Source organism: Dermochelys coriacea, chromosome 2 (genome assembly GCF_009764565.3).
Source record: "Dermochelys coriacea isolate rDerCor1 chromosome 2, rDerCor1.pri.v4, whole genome shotgun sequence".
Taxonomy (NCBI): domain Eukaryota; kingdom Metazoa; phylum Chordata; order Testudines; family Dermochelyidae; genus Dermochelys; species Dermochelys coriacea.
In genome coordinates, this window is record NC_050069.1 from 154719099 (window position 1) to 154741934 (window position 22836).

The 22836-nt window shown below is 41.4% G+C and overlaps 1 protein-coding gene across 1 annotated transcript; it reads left to right on the plus strand.

The window, feature by feature from the left end:
* Positions 1-183: 183 nt before the first annotated feature.
* On the plus strand, positions 184-22556 carry CAVIN4 (caveolae associated protein 4). The gene is made up of 2 exons (XM_038391951.2): positions 184-811; positions 21900-22556. Exons 1-2 carry the CDS (start codon positions 404-406, stop codon positions 22554-22556), a joined length of 1065 nt encoding a protein of 354 aa, XP_038247879.1. The 5' UTR covers positions 184-403.
* Positions 22557-22836: the final 280 nt, after the last annotated feature.

Sequence of the window (22836 nt, forward strand, 5' to 3'; positions counted from 1 at the left end):
AATCACTTCATTAAAATGAGAACAACAGTAAATCTTAAATAAATATGCCAGTTCGCTTTCCTGCTTAATTAGTAAGTTGCTTAACTTTCCCGGATTAACACTAATAACTTCATTGGTACAGAAGTGTGACCCTTTAAATGTATGTTTCATTCCAGACATTGCTTCCTAATTTTAGAGGTTTCATATTGCAAAAAGTATCCAAATAATCATAGAGGGATAGTCTGTAGTTATAAATATTTGACCAACCTCCAGGGATGGAGTTTCACACCCTGCTCTGAACATCTCTGAGGCCAGCTGTCAAGCTTCTTGCACAGGTGCCAGAATTGTTTCCCTACGATTTGAACAGTCATCGTGGGGAGCATTTATACTTCAGTTCCTGTAAACCTGACTGAACACAGACAAAATGGATCACCATGAAGTTACCTCGGAGGCTGATAAAATCCACCAAAATCGTCTCTCAAATGTCACAGAAGATGAAGAGCAAGATGCTGCATATACAATTGTGACAGTCCTAGATAAAGTGGCCAACATTGTACACAGTGTACAGGAGAGCCAGAAAAGAATAGAAGAGCGACACAGAGAAATGGAGAATGCTATCAAGACCATACAGATTGATATTTTAAAGCTTGCCCAAACTCATGGCAATACAGGCTACACTGTTAAGAAGTTGCTTGAGAAAACCTGCAAAGTTAGTTCCCATGTTAAAGAAGTGAGGGCACGTGTGGAAAAGCAGAGTGCTAATGTGCGAAAGGTTGAAGCAAAACAAGAAGAGATGCTGAGAAAAAACAAATTTCGGGTTGTAATATACCAGGTATGTATGCACTTTAATTTATTTTACCTTTGAAGTTTTGCCACAACCTTAACAGTTAATGGGAAGCACTAGTTGTTTAACAAATCAAAAGACAGGTAACACAGTCTTCCCAGTATAGGAGTTGTGTTATATGTTCTTTAAAATTGATTTCTGCCTCTCGGTGTCTTTCAACACGAACCCACTGATGGCAATTCACAGAGTCTATTATTAGTATTGGTTGGCTTCTCAGCCAGGAGTGTAATATTAACTGCAGATCAGCAAGGACTATTTGTTGCCTATGTGAAAGGTAATATGAGGCAGGCACTGTAAATCTTGTCATGCTAGTCATGCCTGACAATCATCTGTTGTTTTTTCACCATATTAGGTAGAAGTCCAAACAGCAAAACTATTTATGGAGGCTCCAGAATTTAGTCATTCCTTTAATGCTAAGTGTAGTGTATTTTATTTGCAAAGTTATCAAGGTTTTTTGTAGCTGTGAAAAGTTTTTTCATGGTCTCAATTCATAGGAACGAATATTCAAAACTAAATTCAGACCTGCACCCCCTTATCACACAAGCAGTCCTTTTGCTTTTGTAGTCTCACTGACTGACTGCTTTGGAAATACATGACTAAGGACTACTAACATGAGCAAGGTTTTGCAGGATCAAAAACAAATATATTTTTCTTACATTACGATTATTTTATAATGCTACTTGTTCTTGTAAACGAATAAATATTGTCTGAATGCAAGTTGCTTGAAAATAAGTTTCTTGTCCGTGGATCATACAAATACAAAAAAGTTAATCGTGCTAGGGGAGTTATAAGGCTAGGCCGCTTACTGGAATATGCTGCAATACTAGATGTTAAGGACTTAATCCTGTGAAGTTCTAAGCATGCTCCATCAAGCTGTCCTGCAGTGACACAGGAACATGAGTACCAACCTCTGGGCAGACTGCTAGGAAGTGGGGCACAAACCCCAAATTCTGTACTAAGATTTCACCAACCAATTACCCAGCGTAAACTCCTCAGACTCTCTAACAGCCATAACATGGAGTCTCAGACCATCGCTTTGGGTACTCCAGTCAGTCTTGTCACCCAGATGGGTGGACACATGGTCCCTGACACCAAGGATAAAGCAATGTTCAGGTTAATCCCAGTCCCAAAGGACCAGTCATTTACCCCAGGTCAAGACAATGCTTGCAGCCAATTGTATAATAAACTATCTAAAGATTTATTATATAGGAAAAGGATATAAGAGTTCCAATCTTAAATTTAAAAAAACTAATAAAAGCTTCCATAATAAACAAGCTCCTTAGGGCAAACACATATGAAGCACAGGGAATCTTTTGCTTACGCCTAGTGAACCTTGCACCCCAGCATCCAAGCACCATAAAAGATACAGTTCCTCTTTGTTATGGGTTTTTTATTCCCTTCCCTCCCTGTGCTTTGAGATGCAAACTCAGCTGATGGGAAGGATTCACTTGCCAGACTCATCTCCATAGAGGGGATATTTCAGAGTAGCAGCCCCGTTAGTCTGTATTCACAAAAAGAAAAGGAGTACTTGTGGCACCTTAGAGACTAACAAATTTATTTGAGCATAAGCTTTCCTGAGCTACAGCTCACTTCATCGGATGCATTCGGTGGAAAATACAGTGGGGAGATTTATATACACACACAGAGAACATGAAACAATGGGTTTTATCATACACACTGTAAGGAAAAAGAAAAGGAGTACTTGTGGCACCTTAGACTAACAAATTTATTAGAGCATAAGCTTTCGTGAGCTACAGCTCACTTCATATCGGATGAAAGTGATCACTTAAGATGAGCTATTACCAGCAGGAAGGGGGTGGGGAAGGAAGAAAACCTTTTGTGGTGATATTCAAGGTGGGCCATTTCCAGCAGTTAACAAGAACGTCTGAGGAAAAGTGGGGGGTGGGGTGGGGGGGGAGAAATAACCTGGGGAAATAGTTTTACTTTGTGTAATGACCCATCCACTCCCAGTCTCTATTCAAGCCTAAGTTAATTGTATCCAGTTTGCAAATTAATTCCAATTCAGCAGTCTCTCGTTGGAGTTTGTTTTTGAAGTTTTTTTTGTTGAAGGACAGCCACTCTCAGGTCTGTAATTGAGTGACCGGAGAGATTGAAGTGTTCTCCGACTGGTTTTTGAATGTTATAATTCTTGACGTCTGATTTGTGTCCATTCATTCTTTTACGTAGAGACTGTCCAGTTTGGCCAATGTACATGGCAGAGGGGCATTGCTGGCACATGATGGCATATATCACATTGGTAGATGCGCAGGTGAAGGAGCCTCTTATAGTATGGCTGATGTGATTAGGCCCTATGATGATGTCCCCTGAATAGATATGTGGACAGAGTTGGCAACGGGCTTTGTTGCAAGGATAGGTTCCTGGGTTAGTGGTTCTGTTGTGTGGTGTGTGGTTGCTGGTGAGTATTTGCTTCAGGTTGGGGGGCTGTCCGTAAGCAAAGACTGGCCTGTCTCCCAAGATCTGGGAGAGTGATGGGTCGTCCTTCAGGATAGGTTGTAGATCCTTGATGATGCGTTGGAGAGGTTTTAGTTGGGGGCTGAAGGTGATGGCTAGTGGCGTTCTGTTATTTTCTTTGTTGGGCCTGTCCTGTAGTAGGTGACTTCTGGGTATTCTTCTGGCTCTGTCAATCTGTTTCTTCACTTCAGCAGGTGGGTATTGTAGTTGTAAGAATGCATGATAGAGATCTTGTAGGTGTTTGTCTCTGTCTGAGGGGTTGAAGCAAATGCAGTTATATCATAGAGCTTTGCTGTAGACAATGGATTATGTGGTGTGATTTGGATGAAAGCTAGAGGCATGTAGGTAGGAATAGCGGTCAGTAGGTTTCTGGTATAGGGTGGTGGTTATGTGACCATCGTTTATTAGCACTGTAGTGTCCAGGAAATGGATCTCTTGTGTGGACTGGTCCGGGCTGAGGTTGATGGTAGGATGGAAATGGTTGAAATCCTGGTGGAATTCCTCAAGGGCTTCTTTTCCATGGGTCCCGATGATGAAGATGTCATCAATGTAGTGCAAGTAGAGTAGGGGCATTAGGGGACGAGAGCTGAGGAAGTGTTGTTCTAAGTCAGCCCTAAAAATGTTGGCATACTGTGGGGCCATGCGGGTACCCATCACAGTGCCGCTGATTTGAAGGTATACATTGTCCCCAAATGTGAAATAGTTATGGGTGAGGACAAAGTCACAAAGTTCAGCCACCAGGTTAGCCGTGACATTATCGGAGATACTGTTCCTGACGGCTTGTAGTCCATCTTTGTGTGGAATGTTGGTGTAGAGGGCTTCTACATCCACAGTGGCCAGAATGGTGTTTTCAGGAAGATCATTGATGGATTGTAGTTTCCTCAGGAAGTCAGTGGTGTCTCGAAGATAGCTGGGAGTGCTGGTAGCGTAGGGCCTGAAGAAGGAGTCTACATAGCCAGACAATCCTGCTGTCAGGGTGCCAATGCCTGAGATGATGGGGCGTCCAGGATTTCCAGGTTTATGGATCTTGGGTAGCAGATAGAATACCCCAGGTTGGGGTTCCGGGGTGTGTCTGTGCAGATTTGTTCTTGTGCTTTTTCAGGGAGTTTCTTGAGCAAATGCTGTAGTTTCTTTTGGTAACCCTCAGTGGGATCGGAGGGTAATGGCTTGTAGAAAGTGGTGTTGGAGAGCTGCCTAGTAGCCTCTTGTTCATATTCCGACCTATTCATGATGATGACGGCACCTCCTTTGTCAGCCTTTTTGATTATGATGTCAGAGTTGTTTCTGATGCTGTGGATGGCATTGTGTTCTGCACGGCTGAGGTTATGGTGCAAGTGATGCTGCTTTTCCACAATTTCAGCCCGTGCACATCAGGGGAGGCACTCTATGTAGAAGTTCAGTCTGTTTCAACCTTTAGGAGGAGTCCACCCAGAATCCTTCTTTTTGTAGTGTTGGTAGGAAGGTCTTTGTGGGTTAGTATATTGTTCAGAGGTATGTTGGAAATATTCCTTGAGTCGGAGATGTCGAAAATAGGATTCTAGGTCACCACAGAACTGAATCATGTTTGTGGGGGTGGAGGGGCAAAAGAAGAGGCCCCTAGATAGGACAGATTCTTCTGCTGGGCTAAGAGTATAGTTGGATAGATTAACAATATTGCTGGGTGGGTTAAGGGAACCACTGTTGTGGCCCCTTGTGGCATGTAGTAGCTTAGATAGTGTAGTGTCCCTCTTCTTTTGTAGAGAAGCAAAGTGTGTATTGTAAATGGCTTGTCTGGTTTTTGTAAAGTCCAGCCACTAGGAAATTTGTGTGGAAGGTTGGCTCTTTATGAGAGTATCCAATTTTGAGAGCTCATTCTTAATCTTTCCCTGTTTGCTGTAGAGGATGTTGATCAGGTGGTCTCGCAATTTCTTTGAGTGTGTGGCACAAGCTGTCAGCATAGTCTGTGTGGTATGTAGACTGTAATTATCACCACAAAAGGTTTTCCTCCTCCCCCCCTTCCTGCTGGTAATAGCTCATCTTAAGTGATCACTCTCCTTACAGTGTGTATGATAAAACCCATTGTTTCATGTTCTCTGTGTGTGTATATAAATCTCCTCACTGTATTTTCTACTGAATGCATCCAATGAAGTGAACTGTAGCTCATGAAAGCTTATGCTCAAATAAATTTGTTAGTCTCTAAGGTGCCACAAGTACTCCTTTTCTTTTTATAGAGGGGAGAGTAAACAACAAAGTCTTTTGTCCTCTTAAATGTTCCAGTCTAGTCCATCTGGTGTCGATGGGCCTTCCTTGTCAGGCAGGACATAACTCCTGTTGGAGACCAGCATTTCACACTGGCTGTCTCCTGCCTGCTGACTTACAGTTACAGAGGCTTACAATGCAAACACGCAGATATTACCTTGTAATGTGGGATAGGAAACAGACATTGTAAGTGAGATTAATGCCTGCAGCAGCTCACAAGCATTCCATAAAGTCTAAACACTTGCTTATCATTCTAATACCTGTGTTAACAATACTAACACCCAGGTGAGTCAGACTGATTCCAAGTAAGTATTTGTCAGTGTTCAGTGGAGGCATGGGGATCTTGGCCTGAGCTGGCACCTGGTCTGCTAGCATCACATGCTCGACTTCTCTAGAATTCAGTGGGAACTGAGGGTGCTCAGCCCCTTACTAGGACCCTAAAAGTTTTGTTTGTGTATATCATTTATCATTACGTAGTCTTTAAAATATCAGTGAACATATACAAATAGCTTTTTTCATTTGAGTAGACCCATGTCCATGATTGGGGGTATTCATCTGAGAAAAGTTATTCATGTGCATAAGTGTTTGTAGGCCCTGATTTAGCTTTTAAATTATTTGATTTCTAGTAAGAGGAGGTAATAGTCAAACCTCTGGTTAGCAATGAAAACAGTGTCGGTGGAAACTGATGATGGGGGGGAGAAATGTCTAATTCAATACAAAACACGATGTTTGTTTTTTCCCACAGACATGTTTGTTGTTGTTTTATTTTCAAATAGTTCATGAAAAAGACTGTGGCAATGTCCTACCAGAGATTTACACAGAACCATAAAAGACAACTGATGCTCCTTTTATTGTCTCGTCTTATGCTTTTCATACAAAGGAGACTTTGCCGAGAGCCTCCGTGAATCTGATTTTCTTGAACAGAATCAGCATCTTGAATTATCCTCTTCAATCTTCATATTCCCATCCCTGTTTAGATCAGCTACAGCAAGAGTGGATTCCTCTTAGCACGGATAAAAAAGCTTCAGTGACACAGCTGAAGCACTTCAATGTAGACACTACTTATGCCAACAGGAGAGATTCTTCCATTGGCGTAGGTAATCCACCTCCCTGAGAGGCGGTAGTTAGGTCGACGGAAGAATTCTGTCTACACAGGAACTTAAATTGGTTTAATTGCACCACTTGGGGTGTGGATTTTTCATACCCCTGACCAATGTAATTAAATCGGTCTTTTCTAGTGTAGGCTTCCCCCTCCCGCGCCCCCCGCGCACACACACACTCTTTAGCTAATGGAAACTTCTCTGATCCCTGATCTGCTAATCCTTTTGGGATGCAACATTTAACACCTTGCTGGTGGGTGATAACTGTCCCCATTCCAGGAGCATTAGAGCAGAGGAACCTGCTAGGAGTGTATTGAAACTTTACACACTGCGCTGGTACAAGTCACTTTGTACAGCAGTGCAGTGCTACTACACCAGGGGCTTGGTCCAGTGCAGCTACACTGATATAGTGCAACCACCCCCTTTCCCCTCGCAAACACCGCCAAGGCATTAATGGAGTCAAACTTCACTATAAGAGGAGTGACAGTCCATTGACATGCACTGAAGCAATTTGGGACTTCGATGCTACTACACTGTATGCTACATTGCACCATAACCAAGTTCATGATTGAGTTGGATGTTGGAAGGGAAGACTTGGTCTACAGTGGAATTTTGCCTGACAGGCATTAGGATATTGTGAAGGACTGTGTGTAATGAGGGGAACGTGACTTACCTGTTTGGATTAATGAGTTTGTATTTCTGTAATGGCCTCTGTCAATCAGCACAGCAGGGTTCGTTTATAAAATGAACACAGAGAAAATTGCCCCAGTTAATTTTTCTTAATAGATTTGAAACTATTAATAGATCGATACAATTAATAGAGGCAGAAGCAGATTAGAGGATGCTGGCCTGGAAATGATTGTCCAAGAGCCCTTAATCCCGCGCAAAAAAGAGTTGCAAGAGCCCTTATGCTAAATGGAGACCTAATGAGAATCTTTGACCATGAGAGTTAGGGAAATGAGAACAAAGGGTGGTTTACATTGTTAGAATTAGGGCTGAGAAAATAGTTGGGGGTTCAGTTGGCAATTGGGTTAGCAAACTGCATAGTGTAATTTGGCTCAGGTCAGTTGGAAGTAAAGTCGGTTCTCTTGCTGGCTTCACCTCAAACATCCAATCAGAATGGAAACCTTCCAAACTCAATTCAAATGGGTTCGAGGCTCAATGTGAATATTTTTCACTGTTCTAGAGATGATTAATTTTTAAGCAGGCCATGTAATGGAGAGAGAGAGGCAGCCAGGTACCCCTGCCACCCAGGCTGTTGTCATGGTTGAAGTCAGTTTTAATTCAAATTGGGGTACTGTGTGTCCTGTTGGTACTGCAGTAGTATAGGTTAGAGGGATACACAACAGAAAATGGGGAAGGAAAGGTAAGCAGTAGTCTCAGATAGTTTTGAGGAACAGCTCAGAAAAAGTGATGTTTGTCTGCAGTAGAGTGGTCTTTGGCTATTTTAGTCATTCTGGATAAATTAATTAAAAGGTGGAATTAAAGTGTGTGTGTGCGTGCGCATGCTTTGTTTTTTTCATTTTGAAAGAATCTGTTCCTTTTTTTTTTTGTTATCTCTTGGAACTCTCTGGTCAAGCTGGGAGTTACCTCTGGTGAAATTTTATTTTGATTTAGAAGTTATAAGTTTAAAAGAGCCTAGGAACCAGTTAGACAAGGTGCCTGAGGTAATGGCTTTTATTTCAGGAACTAGTTACAAAGTCCAGTAGAAAAGATGTCCTATGAAAGGAATTCTGGCTCTCACTCTTGGCTATTGCCTTTCACATTTGAAAATGCTTTGGCAAACTAAGTGGGCATTCCTAAAATGAGTTGGCTTTCATGTTTTTGAGTTGGCCTGCCAAACAACTTTGCATCCTTGTACCGCACAATAATTGATTCCTCTCTACCACGATCACATCACTACACACAGGGCAAAGGCCTGGAATTGTGAAGAAGGTTGGTGAGTTGATTCATTGGGATACACTCCGAACCTACCTGACTCGTTTACATGTATAGAAATAAAAATGTAAATGTGACATAGAGTCATCAGGTCACCATAAAATTCCTGTTGCAGCTCGGTTGGTTGTGTATGATTGGCTGGACACAGGACTGGCACCCAGATGACATGATGCTGCTGCTTTTGAGGTGCTCCAAGTACATTCCTTGAAAAATTAAGGTTTTTTTTAAAGAGACAGTTGTCTAACTAAGCTGATGAATGTGGTGCCAGCTTGCTCCCCAGACACTGAGGGTTTGGTGTGCATTCTAGTGAATTTTAGCACTTACATTGTGCTTTACAAACTTTAACTATTTACTCTTCATATTACTTGTGTGGCATAGGTGACTATATAATCACATTTTACAGATGGGGAAACTAAGAAAGAAAAGTTAATTGCTTTAGCTAAAACCACAGAGACTGTGTCAGAGCAGAGCTATAACAAAGGAATTGCCTTCAGGGCCATCCTTAGTCCACTAAATCCAGGTGGTTGTTCACACTTCTGAGTGGTCCGCACCTGTTGTGGCCAACAGCCAAGTTGGCTCTTCAGTAGCATAGCCAGCTCAGTCAGCTGTGAGTGAGTGTGAGTGACCTAGAGTCATCAGTGGCATCTCCGGATATTGCCCCCCACAACTGTGAACTGGCCCGTGGCCCTCCTAAAACACTGGAGGCAGAGAGGGAGACCATGAATAACCTGTGCTCCTTAGGAAAAAGCAGTTACAAACTGTCAATGCTTGAGTGATAAATTTACCCTTTCAGGGATATGTTTACAAGGAAAGAAGCTTGAAATTGAAGGGGGGTGGGAAAGGATGAGATTAGTCTGATCATTTATATCCCTAAAAGGCGACTCATGGCTATGAACTTCATGGGCTCTGTTCAGATGGGATTATAAACCTGACTCCATGTATTTTCTGAACCAGTGTAATCAGACTTGCCCAGATTTGCTGTTCTTCTGTGATGGTGTGAACTAGGGTGAGTTAATAATCCTCCTAGAGCCAACATAGACTTTCCCTATCCGAGAAAATGAAGTGGTGAAAACAGCTGATCTTAATTTGCATTTGTATGGGACCTGTTTTCAAAGTTTTGCTTGGGTTTGGCCTGGAAGGCACCAGAATATTGTAGTTAGATGATCACCCTCCATTTCCTATGCCACTTCCCCAAATCATTAGACAGCCTAGATATGATTTATCCATAGGAGTTGTGGCTGATCATTATAAAAGTCTCCTTGGTGCTTATCCTTTTGTGCTGACTCCACACCTGGGAACGGAGTTCTACTTCCCTGTAACTGAACTTGCCTTTCAGGATGAGTAGCTTCTGATTTAACTTTATAAGCCAGTGAAGACTCCTGAAGTCATTTTCTTCCATGGGTGTTACAGGACTGAAGTTGCTCAAACCAGCACATTTGCAGAACTGGGGAAAATCTGAGCTCATCAATAGCATGTTACAGACTTTTAGTGGTTAGCCACAGCACCCTGGTGTACTTAATAGATCTGCATCTCTTCCAACTGTATCTAGTCTGCCAGAACCGTACCTTTTGTTGTTGTGGGCCAGGACTGAAAGCAAGTTATTAGCAAAGGTCCTGTTTTATCATAGCACCTCCTGTCTGGTCCCTGTCTCTGCCCCTTCTCACACATGCAGATGTTCTTTGTATCTACATTTAAAAGAGGTTGTATAGGAAATTGCATATTTTGAGCTACTAATGACAAATTCACAGGGTTCCCTATGCTGATACCCACTTAACATGGAACCTCCTAAGGGGTACTTACTGGACTTTCAGGGACTTCAGAGGTACTGATTCACTGGGCTTACTTGTTTAGCAGACTTTAAATATGCCTATTTCTCTCAGATGAATACATAGCTTCCTTTTGGGGCTGCAGCTGCCCTTTACATCATTCAGAAGCTGTCCCAGGGAGTGGATGAGATGGGAGATGCTCAGAATGACATTGTACAGTTGTCTAACTTTTTGCTCACTGAGTTCTCATTGGATCACTCTAGTCAGTTAATGAGAGAATGGATTTCTTGATGAGATGAGGTGGGTGAGTTAATATCTTCCATTGGACCAAGTTTGGTTGGTGTGAGAGAGAGAGAAGCTTTTGAGGTACACAGAGCTCTTCTTCGGGTCTGGAAAAGATGCTCAGTGTCACAGCTAAATGCAAGGTCGAACAGCTAGTTTAGCAGAAGTAGTTACAGAGTAGCAGCTGTGTTATTCTGTATCCGCAAAAAGAAAAGGAGGACTTGTGGCACCTTAGAGACTAACAAATTTATTTGAGCATAAGCTTTCGTGAGCTACAGTTCACTTCATCGGATGCATGCTGTGGAAAATACAGTGGGGAGATTTATATACACAGCGAACATGAAAAAATGGGTCTTACCATACACACTGTAAGGAGAGTGATCAGGAAAGGTGAGCTATTACCAGCAGGAGAGCGGGGGAAGGGGGAAAACCTTTTGTATTGATGATCAAGGTGGGCCATTTCCAGCAGCTGACAAGAACGTGTGAGGAACAGTAGGGGGGAAATAAACATGGGGAAATAGTTTTACTTTGTGTAATGACACATCCACCTGTGCGTAACCACTTTTTACAAGGAGGGTGTTAATGGGTCTCTTCACCTTGAATGGCCCTTGCAACATGTGCTAACTACCTATGCTAAATGTTCGACCTGGTATTTAGCTGTGGCATTCTGAGTAGCTGTCCCAGACCTGAAAAAGAGCTCTGTGTAAGAGGGAAAGCTTGTCTCTCTCGCCAGCAGCAGTTGGGCCAATAAAAGATATTACCTACAACAACACTGAGGGCAAGCATGTGGTTTGAGTTAAATTGGTGAACCTCTGTCAGAATTTAAGAAACAGGGATTGTAGTTGAAGCTTTATGAAAGTAGAATGAGGGATTTACTGTGCTGGCCACACTAAGCACATTTTCATTATGTAAGAACAATTCCACTTGCCCCCAGAATGGCGCATTTTTTGGTCTTATGTGCAGAAGAGTTTATTCAGCACGTACTTTATGGGGTGAACTCACATAAGTGCCCTTAAGAAATAATCCTATTTCGCTTCTATTTGAACAGACTTGGCCTGATGGCAGAGATTTTAATTCCAAATCTGCAAAACTACAGCAAGATCATGTGTGATTTAGTCCCATGCTTGCAGTGAAAGAGTGACACTTTTACAAAATGATGGGATGCTTTGTAATTGGGTAGCCAGAGGCTAAGGATTGACAGAAGGGTTAATAGCAAGGGGGCTTTAGCAGTAACATAAATTGTGTGGTGCGAAGGACACTTTTTGGTCAATGGATGGGTTGTTATGGTAATTTCTGTTAACCAGCTGGCTACATGATTAATGAGTGTATTAATAGGCATGAGGGTGATGTTGTGTTTTAGAGATTTACTTTGGGCATTGCTTTGAATAATGTACAGTCAATTTAAAATGTAAATTCCTGGGCTGTGATATGGTTTTGATTTAATTTCTTGCCTACAAGCTGCAGATTGTTTGCAGGTCTTGCCGGTGAGGGTATTTTTGTTATTCTTTATCATGTATCAAACATTTTTAGGTTTCAGAGTAGCAGCCGTGTTAGTCTGTATTCGCAAAAAGAAAAGGAGTACTTGTGGCACCTTAGAGACTAACAAATTTATTAGAGCATAAGCTTTCGTGAGTGAGCTGTAGCTCACGAAAGCTTATGCTCTAATAAATTTGTTAGTCTCTAAGGTGCCACAAGTACTTCTTTTCATTTTTAGGTTTGTTTCTTTTACAAATCAGTTGTCAGTCACCACTTAGTCAACAATCCTGGCACTTGACTGCCTATTGCCTGATTTGTGCTCCAGCTTCAGGAGTGTGAGGGGTTTATTTATCCCATTTGCAATTGTTAAACATTTTGCCCATGAGTATTCCGCACATCATGTAGGCTCAAGGTGACAGGTCACTGGCCCATTACTTTGCACTGAGCAACACAATAAAATGATGTAATTCTGTATTTTTGGCTGTTTTGCCTGTAGTTTTGGTACAAGGATGTTCTGACTTTGAGGAGGTTGAGAGTATTTTGGCTTGTAATGGTTATTATATTTTTCAGAATAGATTCTGGAGCTGAAGGGATGTCATACTATTTATTATTTTGTTTTTTCTTTGTTTTTATTTTATTTTATTTTTTATCATTTTTCTAACTTTTTACTTGGGGCTGGGAAATGTGTGGAGGGTTATGAGTATTGATCGTTTTAGTTTTAACGTGCAGTCTGAAAAGTGACTGTAAATAAATGGTTTTCTGTAGTTTCATGGTATTGGCTCAATTATTCCTGGATCAGATGTTTACAAAGAAAGAGATGGTCTTTTTTTTAACTGCCAGCCCGGCAAACTCAGTCTGGGTGCTGAAAGACAAACCTAGTGCACCTACTTAGAATTTTTTAATTCATTGAAGTAATTTCCATTTCTCCCAGTAAAAATTGACCATTTTTTCATTATTTTTGTGTTATTTAAATTGCATTCTTTTATCAGATCATCACTGAAATCATTGAGTTTTTTTCATTTACTAAAAATTCATTCTTCAGTCAACAAAAAGTTTCAACATATTGAAACATGTTTTGACAACATTTTTGATAAAAATTTGTATTAAAAAGTGGCAAAAAAGGTACAAAAATGAAAATTGTTGAAAAAGTCAATAGTTTTGAACAAAACATTTTGTTTTTTAAAAAATGTCATTTTTCTATGGGAAAAAAAAACATTTTGCATTCAAAAAATTTGACCAACTCTACAAACCAGGCACTTTTCACCTCATGGAGAAGATTATGGAATTGAACCTCTGGCTAGGTAAGTAGTGTCGGACAGAGGGTTTTGGGGAACATTGGTCCAGCTTTTATGGGGAGAGTGGGGTTGTCTAATTTGGATGGCTTCCACCTCAGTAGAAGGGGGGCCAATCTCCTTGGGGACAGACTGGCTCGTGTAGTCAGGAGGGTGTTAAACTAATAGCAAAAGGGGAGGGTAAAAAGAGGCAAACTATGAGCATTCAATGAGCACAAAATCAAGATATTGGAAAAAAAATTAATTAAGGAACAAAAGGCAGGAAAAGAAGAAATTCTTGAATTACCCAGACACCAATACTAGGAGCCTGAGTAATAAACAAGAGGAATTAGAATTGCTCATGGATGGGCATAAATTCAATATAGTTTGTATTGCTAAAATGTGATAGGATGATTCGCACTCCTGGAATGTTAAAATCAATTGTTATAATCTATTTAGGAAGGAATGAGTATGGAAAAGTGGGAGAGGGAATGGCACTTAACAGGTCTCTCTACATTTACAGGGGCGTGTAGTGTACAGACACAGCATACCCAGCTAGCAATGTAAACAGTGAGGCACTATTTAGGTGAGCAGGGTAGGGACAAGCCAGTATCACAGGGTGTGGACCCTACACAGGCTCTGGCAGTGGGAAGACAGTAGAGAGCTTTCTCCACCACAGCGAAAGGCTCCAGCCATGGGGAGCTGCTAGATCCTTTTCTTGCTGCCTCCCCAACCCTCTGCCAGAGCCTTTCACTGCCACCTGTAGCTACAGGTACCTGACACATTGCTACAAGGAAAGACAAGGCCTATGTCAAAAATGGCTTTATCTGTTTCCGAGTTACTTGTTGGATGAACTGCTGGTCCCATTGAAGTCAATGGAAATTTTGCCATTAATGGGGGGCAGGTTTTTATTCTTTTTGTATTATGGTATGTCTAAGCTCAAAATTCAAATTTAGGCTCAAGCCTAACCCTCTTTTCATCGACACACAAATTGCACTAATCCAGGGCTTGCACCCAGGGTCCCAGGACCCATGGTTGTACTGGGTCAAGCAGGGACCCAGGATTCAAGCTCTGTTGCTTTGCAGTGTAGACACAGCCCCTCTGGACTTGTGCTTTGGGTGTTCACCAAACGTATCCCATGGGCCAACTTCCCTTGTCCTCAAGTTTGACGGACAGACAAGTTTTCCCACATTGCACTGTCAACAAAAGGCTAGAGCAACCACATTTTGGTAGAGTGCTAGGAAGTCTGGGAAATGGGTGTTTGGACTCAGGCTTGCACAATGCAGTGTAGACACTGGAGCTCCAGGGTTTAACAATTTCTAACCTAAAGTTACAGATGAATGTAGACGCGCCAGTTCTAGGTTAACAACCCCAGGGTCTGCTAACTCAGGTTCTACTAACCCTGGGCTTACACCATACTGTAACCAGACCCTTAGTTTCCTCGTATGTAAAATGTGACATATTATTCCAAAGAGCTACTAGAGGGTGGACAGGATGGATTGAAATGGAAAGATGATCTAGACAAAGACTCATTTCTCTGGGGCTTTTTTGTATAGAATTGAACACCTTATGTCCGTGTGAAACAATATCTTAATGTGTTTATAAGCCAATTGTTACATTATAACTCCCTTTTATTGGATGCTTGCAACAACATGATTGTGCAACAATCACCATTTGGATGGACATTTTCCATGTCTGGTCTCTGCTCACATGTGTATTTTTGTCTGGCAAGATCAAACAAAATGGTTCAGTTGCTTGTGAAAACAAGGGCAGCGGGGAAAAAAAATCAGATTGTCTCCTTATTTAAAAAAATAAGGCAAAAGCTTCTTTTTCAAAAAAACAACACTAACAAAAAACACTGCAGCTAAAATAGTTGCAGCTTTTGAATCTCAACGACGCATGGACAGGCTCAACTGAGGAGTACTGTCCAGCCTTGGTTTGGGGGATATTTGTTGTTGTCCTGGGTCTGACCCTTCCTATGTCACTATTGGAAAGTCTCTCAACCCCTCTGCTCTGTAATGAGGTTACTCTTGTGTACTCAACTCTCAAAAGTGCTTTGAGATAAATAGTGTTTTTTCATTACTCTACAGCTCTGCTTTATCAGTGGAATAACCGGCTTATTCGACGGGCGTTATTATGGCCTCAGTGGATTATGTACTGGGGCTGGAGCAGAGACACTTTAGTTCCAGTCCTGAAGCTGACACTTTGTTGTGTAAACTTATCCTCTAGAAAATATTGAGACCTGGCTCACAGGGACACCGGGGACCCAGTGGGGAAAGGCTGCAGATGAATTAAGATGTATTTGTACATTTTGAAAAGGGTCTATAGCGCTTTATTCCATATGAAAACAAACAAGCCCCCCTTCCTTTAAAAGAGCTTTGTTTGCAAAAACGAAGCATTCAGAATTTAAGAGTTGGCTGAGCAGCTCTCGAGACTATTGATGTTGGTATTTAATGAAACTTGGAACACTGGAGAAGTTCCAGGGGACTGGAAGAAAGCTAAAGTCATGCCAATATTTCAAGAATAAAGGGGATGACTCAGGTAATTAATTATAAGCCTGTTAGCACGACATTGATCCCAGGTAAAATAATGGAACGGCTGATACGGGATTCAGTCAATAAAGAAATAAGGTATTGTAGCATAATTCATGTAAATCAGTGTGGTTTTTATGAGAAATAGGTTTTTGTCAAACTTTATATCCTCAGATGGGACTACACATTTAGTTGATGAGATGTCTGCATGTGAACTGGCACTGCCTGACACGCTGATTAAAAAAATACTTGCACTATACAAAATCCCTGTAGCATACATTGCATTGACTAGAAAATGGCTCATAGGTAATCTGAAAATGTAATTGTTAATGGGAAAGGATCATCAAGTAGGGGATGTTGTGAGTGGGGTCCTGCAGGAATCTTGGCCAAATGCTTTTTAATGTTTTCCTCAATGAAAATATAAAATAATTGATAAAGTTTTCAGATTGCCCAAAGATTGGTGGACTGGTAAATAACAAGGACAAGTCATTATACAGAATGATTTGAGCATTTGGTAAGCTGGGAGCAAACATAAATGTATTTTAATTCAGCCAAATGCAAAGACATATATTTAAAAGCAAAGAGGACTGTAGAAGGACTATATCTTAGAAAGCAATGACTCTGAAAAGGATTTATCGATCATGATGGATAACCAGCTGAACATGAATGCCCACTGCGAAGTTGTGACCAAAGACAATTGGTGATCCTTAGCTCTATAAACAGAGGACTATCAAGGAGCAGTAATGACGCAGTATAACCTCAACATACAGGCCTGGTGAGACCATTACTGCAACACTGTGTCGCAATCTGGTGGCCACACTACAAAAGCTGCTGAAAAATTGGAGAGGGTTTAGCCAAGTGACACAAGAATGATCGGGTGTCTGGAAAACCTGCCTTACCATGAGATACTTAAGGAGTTCAGTCTATTTAGGTTATTGAAGAAAAAGTTAAAAATCAACTTATAGAAGTCTGGAATTTCCCACCTTAAAAAATAAAGGGGGAAACAAAGAAATTCCACTACTTGATAGGCAGCACGAGAATGCTCTGTAACTCCCACTATGTACAATCAGTGAGGCAGGAGCCTTTGCCTCATTCCATGCATCCTTTTCTATAGCATACGGCAGAAGATAGGACTCATTAGGACCCCTGCTTCTTTTCCTGTGCACCTTCACTAAGAGAAAAAAAGGCAGCACTGGCTAGAAGCATCCTAAGTTGCATACACAGGCATAGACCCAAGAGGACACTGGCAGACCATTAACAGATTTAATTACAAAGTCCATGGTGCATGCACACAAAGTACAGCTTTGATAACTTTGATTTAAATTGAAAATAAGCATGAAGGTATCCACAGTGGCAATGGAGCTTTCAGGTTCTGCGGGAGGGAATGGCTTTGTGTTATAAACATCAGGTTTGAAATATTTTACTCTCTGTGGAGACATCTATTCGAATGTAAGCAGTAATGGCGCCGACCTTTATCTTCAAACTAGCTACAGAGAGTTTCATATTGTTTACTTTGTGCTGTTCAGACCAGAGCTTAAAAATGGAAGCTCTGTTGTACTTGGCTGTTAGCAAGCTGGGGAGGCACACGGTCAGAGTAAAGTTCTCAAAAGCAGGACAAACCCAAGTTGAGTTTATGCACAGTCTTAGTGCCACTGGTGTACACAGGCAGTCCTAGAAGTATTCAATGATGTGATCGTACACTATTTCACAAGTAGTGCAAATATTGAGTAGTGTAAATACAATTTACAAAAAAAAACACCCCAATCTGTGTAGCATCTCTTACTATGGCGCAAGACTCAGTCACTACTCAGAGACTATAAACGCTATTCATGCAAGGCTTGAGCTAGCAAGGTGCTGAGAACTCTGGCTTCTTTCCAGCCCAACTCTTACTCACAGGTTTAACTTTAAGCATACGGGTCGTTCCCATTGACTTGCACTAGCATTCTATAACTCAAATAATTCCTATCTCAGTGGCTAACCAGCTGGCTAGGATAGGTAAGATGAGGTGAGTACATTAATTTACATTTGGGTGAGAAGGACCCACCTTCCCTTTGTAATTTGATCTGGCTATCTTGCAAGCCATCACCTTGTGCTCCTGCTGGAAGAAGGGGGAAAGCAGGCAGGCATCTTACTCCTTTTCCCCTTGTAGGAATGCTGCCACATCCTGCTGTTTCCATCCGCGAACAGTTTATTCTCTTTGTAGGAATATGAGGAGACATACATGCCCAGTTTAGGGCATGAGCCTGCACCAATGAAATCAATGGAACGTTGCCTTTGACTTCAGGGGGAACAGGAGCAAGGTCTTAGCCATCTTTCCCCACATCAGCATCCCCCCTTGTGTTAAGACTGACTCTCCTCAGATGTTCTAACTCTGGGAGACAGAAGCTTTCATTCTCCCTCTTCCCTAGTAAACAAAAATGACTTTTGACAGTGTAATGCTAAAACCCATTGGTGGTTCAGAGTGGGCAGTTCCCTACCAGGCTGAGGTATAGCACTGATTTTTATTTTGAAAAACCTTGACAATGTTGACCAGTTCCAGTAAGACAGTGCATTTCTGTAGCACCTCCCATTTAAGGATTGCAGCATGATGTACAAACCTGAATGAATTTGACCTTTGTATACCTGGCTTCTCCAGGGGAGAGGCAGAAACTGAAGAACAGAGAAATTAAATTATTTGGCAAAGGTCACACAAGGAGTCTGTTGAAAAATATTGCCCAGAACTCCTGGGTGCCAGTCCCGTGCCCTACACACAAAACATTTATCCGATAATTTACAGTTCATAGTTCTTAATTCTAATACATGTGTGAATGTTACAGCTAGCCCTTTAAACCAGTGAACAGTAAATCTAAATACAACTGAAGAGATGGTATTCAGTAGGGAACACAAGCCTGCTGGAGTCTTCTATGCACTAGGGGATGACAGCCCAAATGTTGTCTAAAGAACCTAATCTCTCATTTTCTTCTTCTAGGAGAGACTCTTAAATCTCACCCTACTATACTCATCCCTGTACGGACTGAAGTTTCAGAATAGTTAGTAAGGAAATATTGTTGTCAACATTTCAGCTAAAGGAGTGGTCTATAATTAAGAGTTTACAGAAAAGCTGCTCTACGTAAACGCTATCCCTCATTTTATGAAAATAAGCTATAACACAGCTAGGTAATAAAGTTAATTTTCACACATTAATGAAGATTATTAACAAAGAATTCTAGTTCTTGCTCATTCTGGTTTTGATATATGGAGTTAAATAAAATTCTGCTGATCTCACTGCAAAATAATTTCCCCTTAATTTTGATAAGCATTAACAGCCATTTTATGTTTTAAAGAAGCCAGAATAAGATGACCAAACCATAAACAGCCTTTATTTGCTGAGTGGCTTAATATATTTTTTATTATATATTACTGATAGTTAATACATTGTAAAATAAAATTAAACATGCTTTGCTACTAATCAGTCATTTTGAAAATTACAGCTGTATTTCTGGCCTGAAATCAGTTCAGTCTGCAGTGCACCATACAGGAATTCATCAGCACAAGATACATTTGAGAAACTGACTGGCACTTGGTGGACTCTCTCATTCAAACTTCTTGGTAGTTAGAAAAGATTATTAAGCTATGGACCAAATTCTGACAAGCTCCAGGAATCAGGTGTGACAATCCCACAAATGGGAAACGATACATTATGCAAAAACAATATTAATATGCCATGTATTCTGCCTGAGGCTGTGTGAGGAGCTGCTCCTCTTTGGAGTATGAACAATCTTTGTGCAAAAAGAAAAGGAGTACTTGTGGCACCTTAGAGACTAACAAATTTATTAGAGCATAAGCTTTCGTGAGCTACAGCTCACTTCATCGGTGCCCCCCCAAATGCATCCGATGAAGTGAGCTGTAGCTCACGAAAGCTTATGCTCTAATAAATTTGTTAGTCTCTAAGGTGCCACAAGTACTCCTTTTCTTTTTGTGAATACAGACTAACACGACTGCTACTCTGAAACCAATCTTTGTGCAGCGTAGTTTGTGTGCACAAGGAGCAGATTGCTGGGATAAGAAAGGGATGTCAGTTTCCATCTCATAGCTGCTACTGGTTTTGCATTTTCTGCTATATGCCTGCTAGTACCGGCCAGAAATGGACTCTGATCAGGCAGATACAGAATCTCCACAGGAATCATTACACTGAGCTAATGGTTCTTGGCTCAGCTCCTATGTGACTATGATTTACAGGTTGGGCCTTCTCTTTTCAGACGTATCCCTTTATTCACCCTAAACTTTTTGCACATAAATTACCATTACAATGACGCCCAATAATTTACCGCCCAAAAAGAGCTTTCAGAAAAAACTTGCACTTTTCTGGCTGTTAAAATATCTCTTTCTCTAAGTATCTACAGAACCCCTATCACCATGCTAGCTGAGATGCTCACCTCCTCCACAAGCATTGCCTCCCTCTGTGTCACTTCTTTTCAAAACGCAGCTACCATTCCTCACCAGCACCCTGTGAAAGAGGGTTGGGTGTATTTGAAGCTGAACTCACTGACAGGGATTAGTGAATAGAGGGCAGCCAAACAAAGCCAAAGGTTTAAAGTAAATGTATTTTATCATTTGGTTTCTCTGCTTAGTACATGGCTAGAATGGCACTTATCTAGAATATGTATTTAATATTCAGTACAAATTAGCAATACTTGTGACATGGCAGGCTGTGGATACCAAGGTGATTAATGCACCATTCAATAACCTCCCATTGAAGCCTTACTATAGAGATCCACAAATATTTGCTGATTGTTCAGCTAATGCATTAACATGGGATAATACACTTTTACTGTTGAAAATGCCTGTAATACTAAACAATGCCATTCACATATTTCTAAGAGTTGCTCGCCTCTACTACTGCCACCTGGAGCTTTGCTTTTGTTGCTGAACTGATAGGGGAGGAGTAAAATGTGGCACTGAAAAGTGACTATGTAAAAATGGCTTCTCATTCAGCAGATCAACTTCTGGTGTGTACTGAGCCTTACCTGCTCATGTCAGTGACATTTTACTCCTATGAACCCACCACTGCCAAGGGTTATCACTGCAGAGCTCACTCTGGCTCTTACCTGGGTTTTAGCCCAATCCGTCACCATCCACACACACAAACCTTTTACTTGGGTTTGGAGGAGTTTTAAACCTGGGCTAGCGTCCCTACTTGGGAACGGATTAAAGCCCAGACTCCACTTCAACTTGGGCTGGAACCTGCCCCCTTTGCAGTGAGGACACAGGCTATGCTCCCAGTCACACATGGGCATGTACATAAGCTTTTTAGTGTGGCCACCTGCAGTCAGGCTAGGATGACCTAGGTGCTCAGACCTGTGTGCCAATCAGCTGGACTAGCTGCAGTGAAGACATACCCTAGGAGAGTCTGAGCTGGATTCTGTTCCTCCTTGTGCATCAACAGATTTCTCTACTAAGTTCCAGTTAATTACAACTGTGCAAACCTAATGAAAGTAAGGAGGGGTTACAGGTAATATTGAGGAGTTCATATGGAGTCAGTGAGGCTGTAGGTAGGTGCAGGCCAACTTGCCCTGCATGATGCTCATTACTGGTGATGTATGAGAAGGGAAGAACCCAGCTTAACTCTCCAACCTCAGAATAGCAGGGCTGGTAGCTAGAAAAACATCCCAATTGCAAACTAAGCACATTTGAGCTGCAGACAGTCCATGGAGGCACACTAATGTGGGACACAATGATGCTAGTTTTACATTGTTAATCCCTTTTCAGAGTAGAATCAGCCTTTAAAGCAATCTCCCTAACAGGCATTGGATTGAACAGAGGCTGCAAAATCAGAGTTTTTCCAGTCTCCTTTATCCTCAGGAGATCGTGCAAATTCTCAGGAGAGATCCCACCTCCCTGTGCCACATGATTATAGCTCGACTGTTGATACTTACAAATAAGAAGCCAAAAAAACTACATGCTTAAATGCTCTTCTCCCTTAAAACACTAGTGGAAAGATGTCTTTATGTTTTCATTCACAGGAGGAAACAGAATGCCCATCTTCGCTGTCTGTTATCAAAGACAGGACAAAAGGTGAAAACCTGGAGGAGCAATTCTTTCCACCTGATGACCTCTCTTCTGATGAAGAATATTATATAGATGAAAGCAGAGCATCCCAATTTAAAAAATCAGGCATTAGACGCATAGATAATATCAAAAAGGCATTTTCAAGGGAAAATATCCAGAAGACCAGACAAAATTTTGGCAGGAAGGTGAACAGGCTTCGAACTAGAATAGTAACACCAGAGAGGCGAGAGAGAATGAGGCAGTCAGGAGAGAGGCTGAAACAATCTGGGATAAGGCTCAAGAAAACTATTTCAAAAGCAGCTCCAACAAAGGAGACATTCAAGCTCAATAAGAAAGATAAAGAGCGAACAGTTGCTGAAGGGCAAGAAGGAATCCAGGAAGCTGGTGTGCATGCAGTTTCAGCAAGTGGGACAGAAGAACCAGTTACAGAAGAGATTTCCTACACAGAAGTGATTACTAAAGTAAAGAAAGACAAAGGCAGTGGAACAAAAGGCACGTCCCAGCCATCAGAGAAAGTTGTGCTCACCCCTGAAAAAATCGTTGTTAAACAGGAAGCAACAGAAGAAGGAGGTGATAACGTGCTTCTGTTGGACCTTAAGCAACCAGCATAAGTGATCGAGTAGTATATACTGTTTCAGCTGTGTAGCAGCTGTGTTAGTCTGTATTCGCAAAAAGAAAAGGAGGACTTGTGGCACCTTAGAGACTAACAAATTTATTTGAGCATAAGCTTTTGTGAGCTACAGCTCACTTCATTGGATGCATCCATAGCTCACAAAATCTTATGCTCAAATAAATTTGTTAGTCTCTAAGGTGCCACAAGTACTCCTTTTCTTTTTAGTATATACTGTGTTATTGTACAAGAGAAAACATAGTATCTGTTTATTTGGGCAG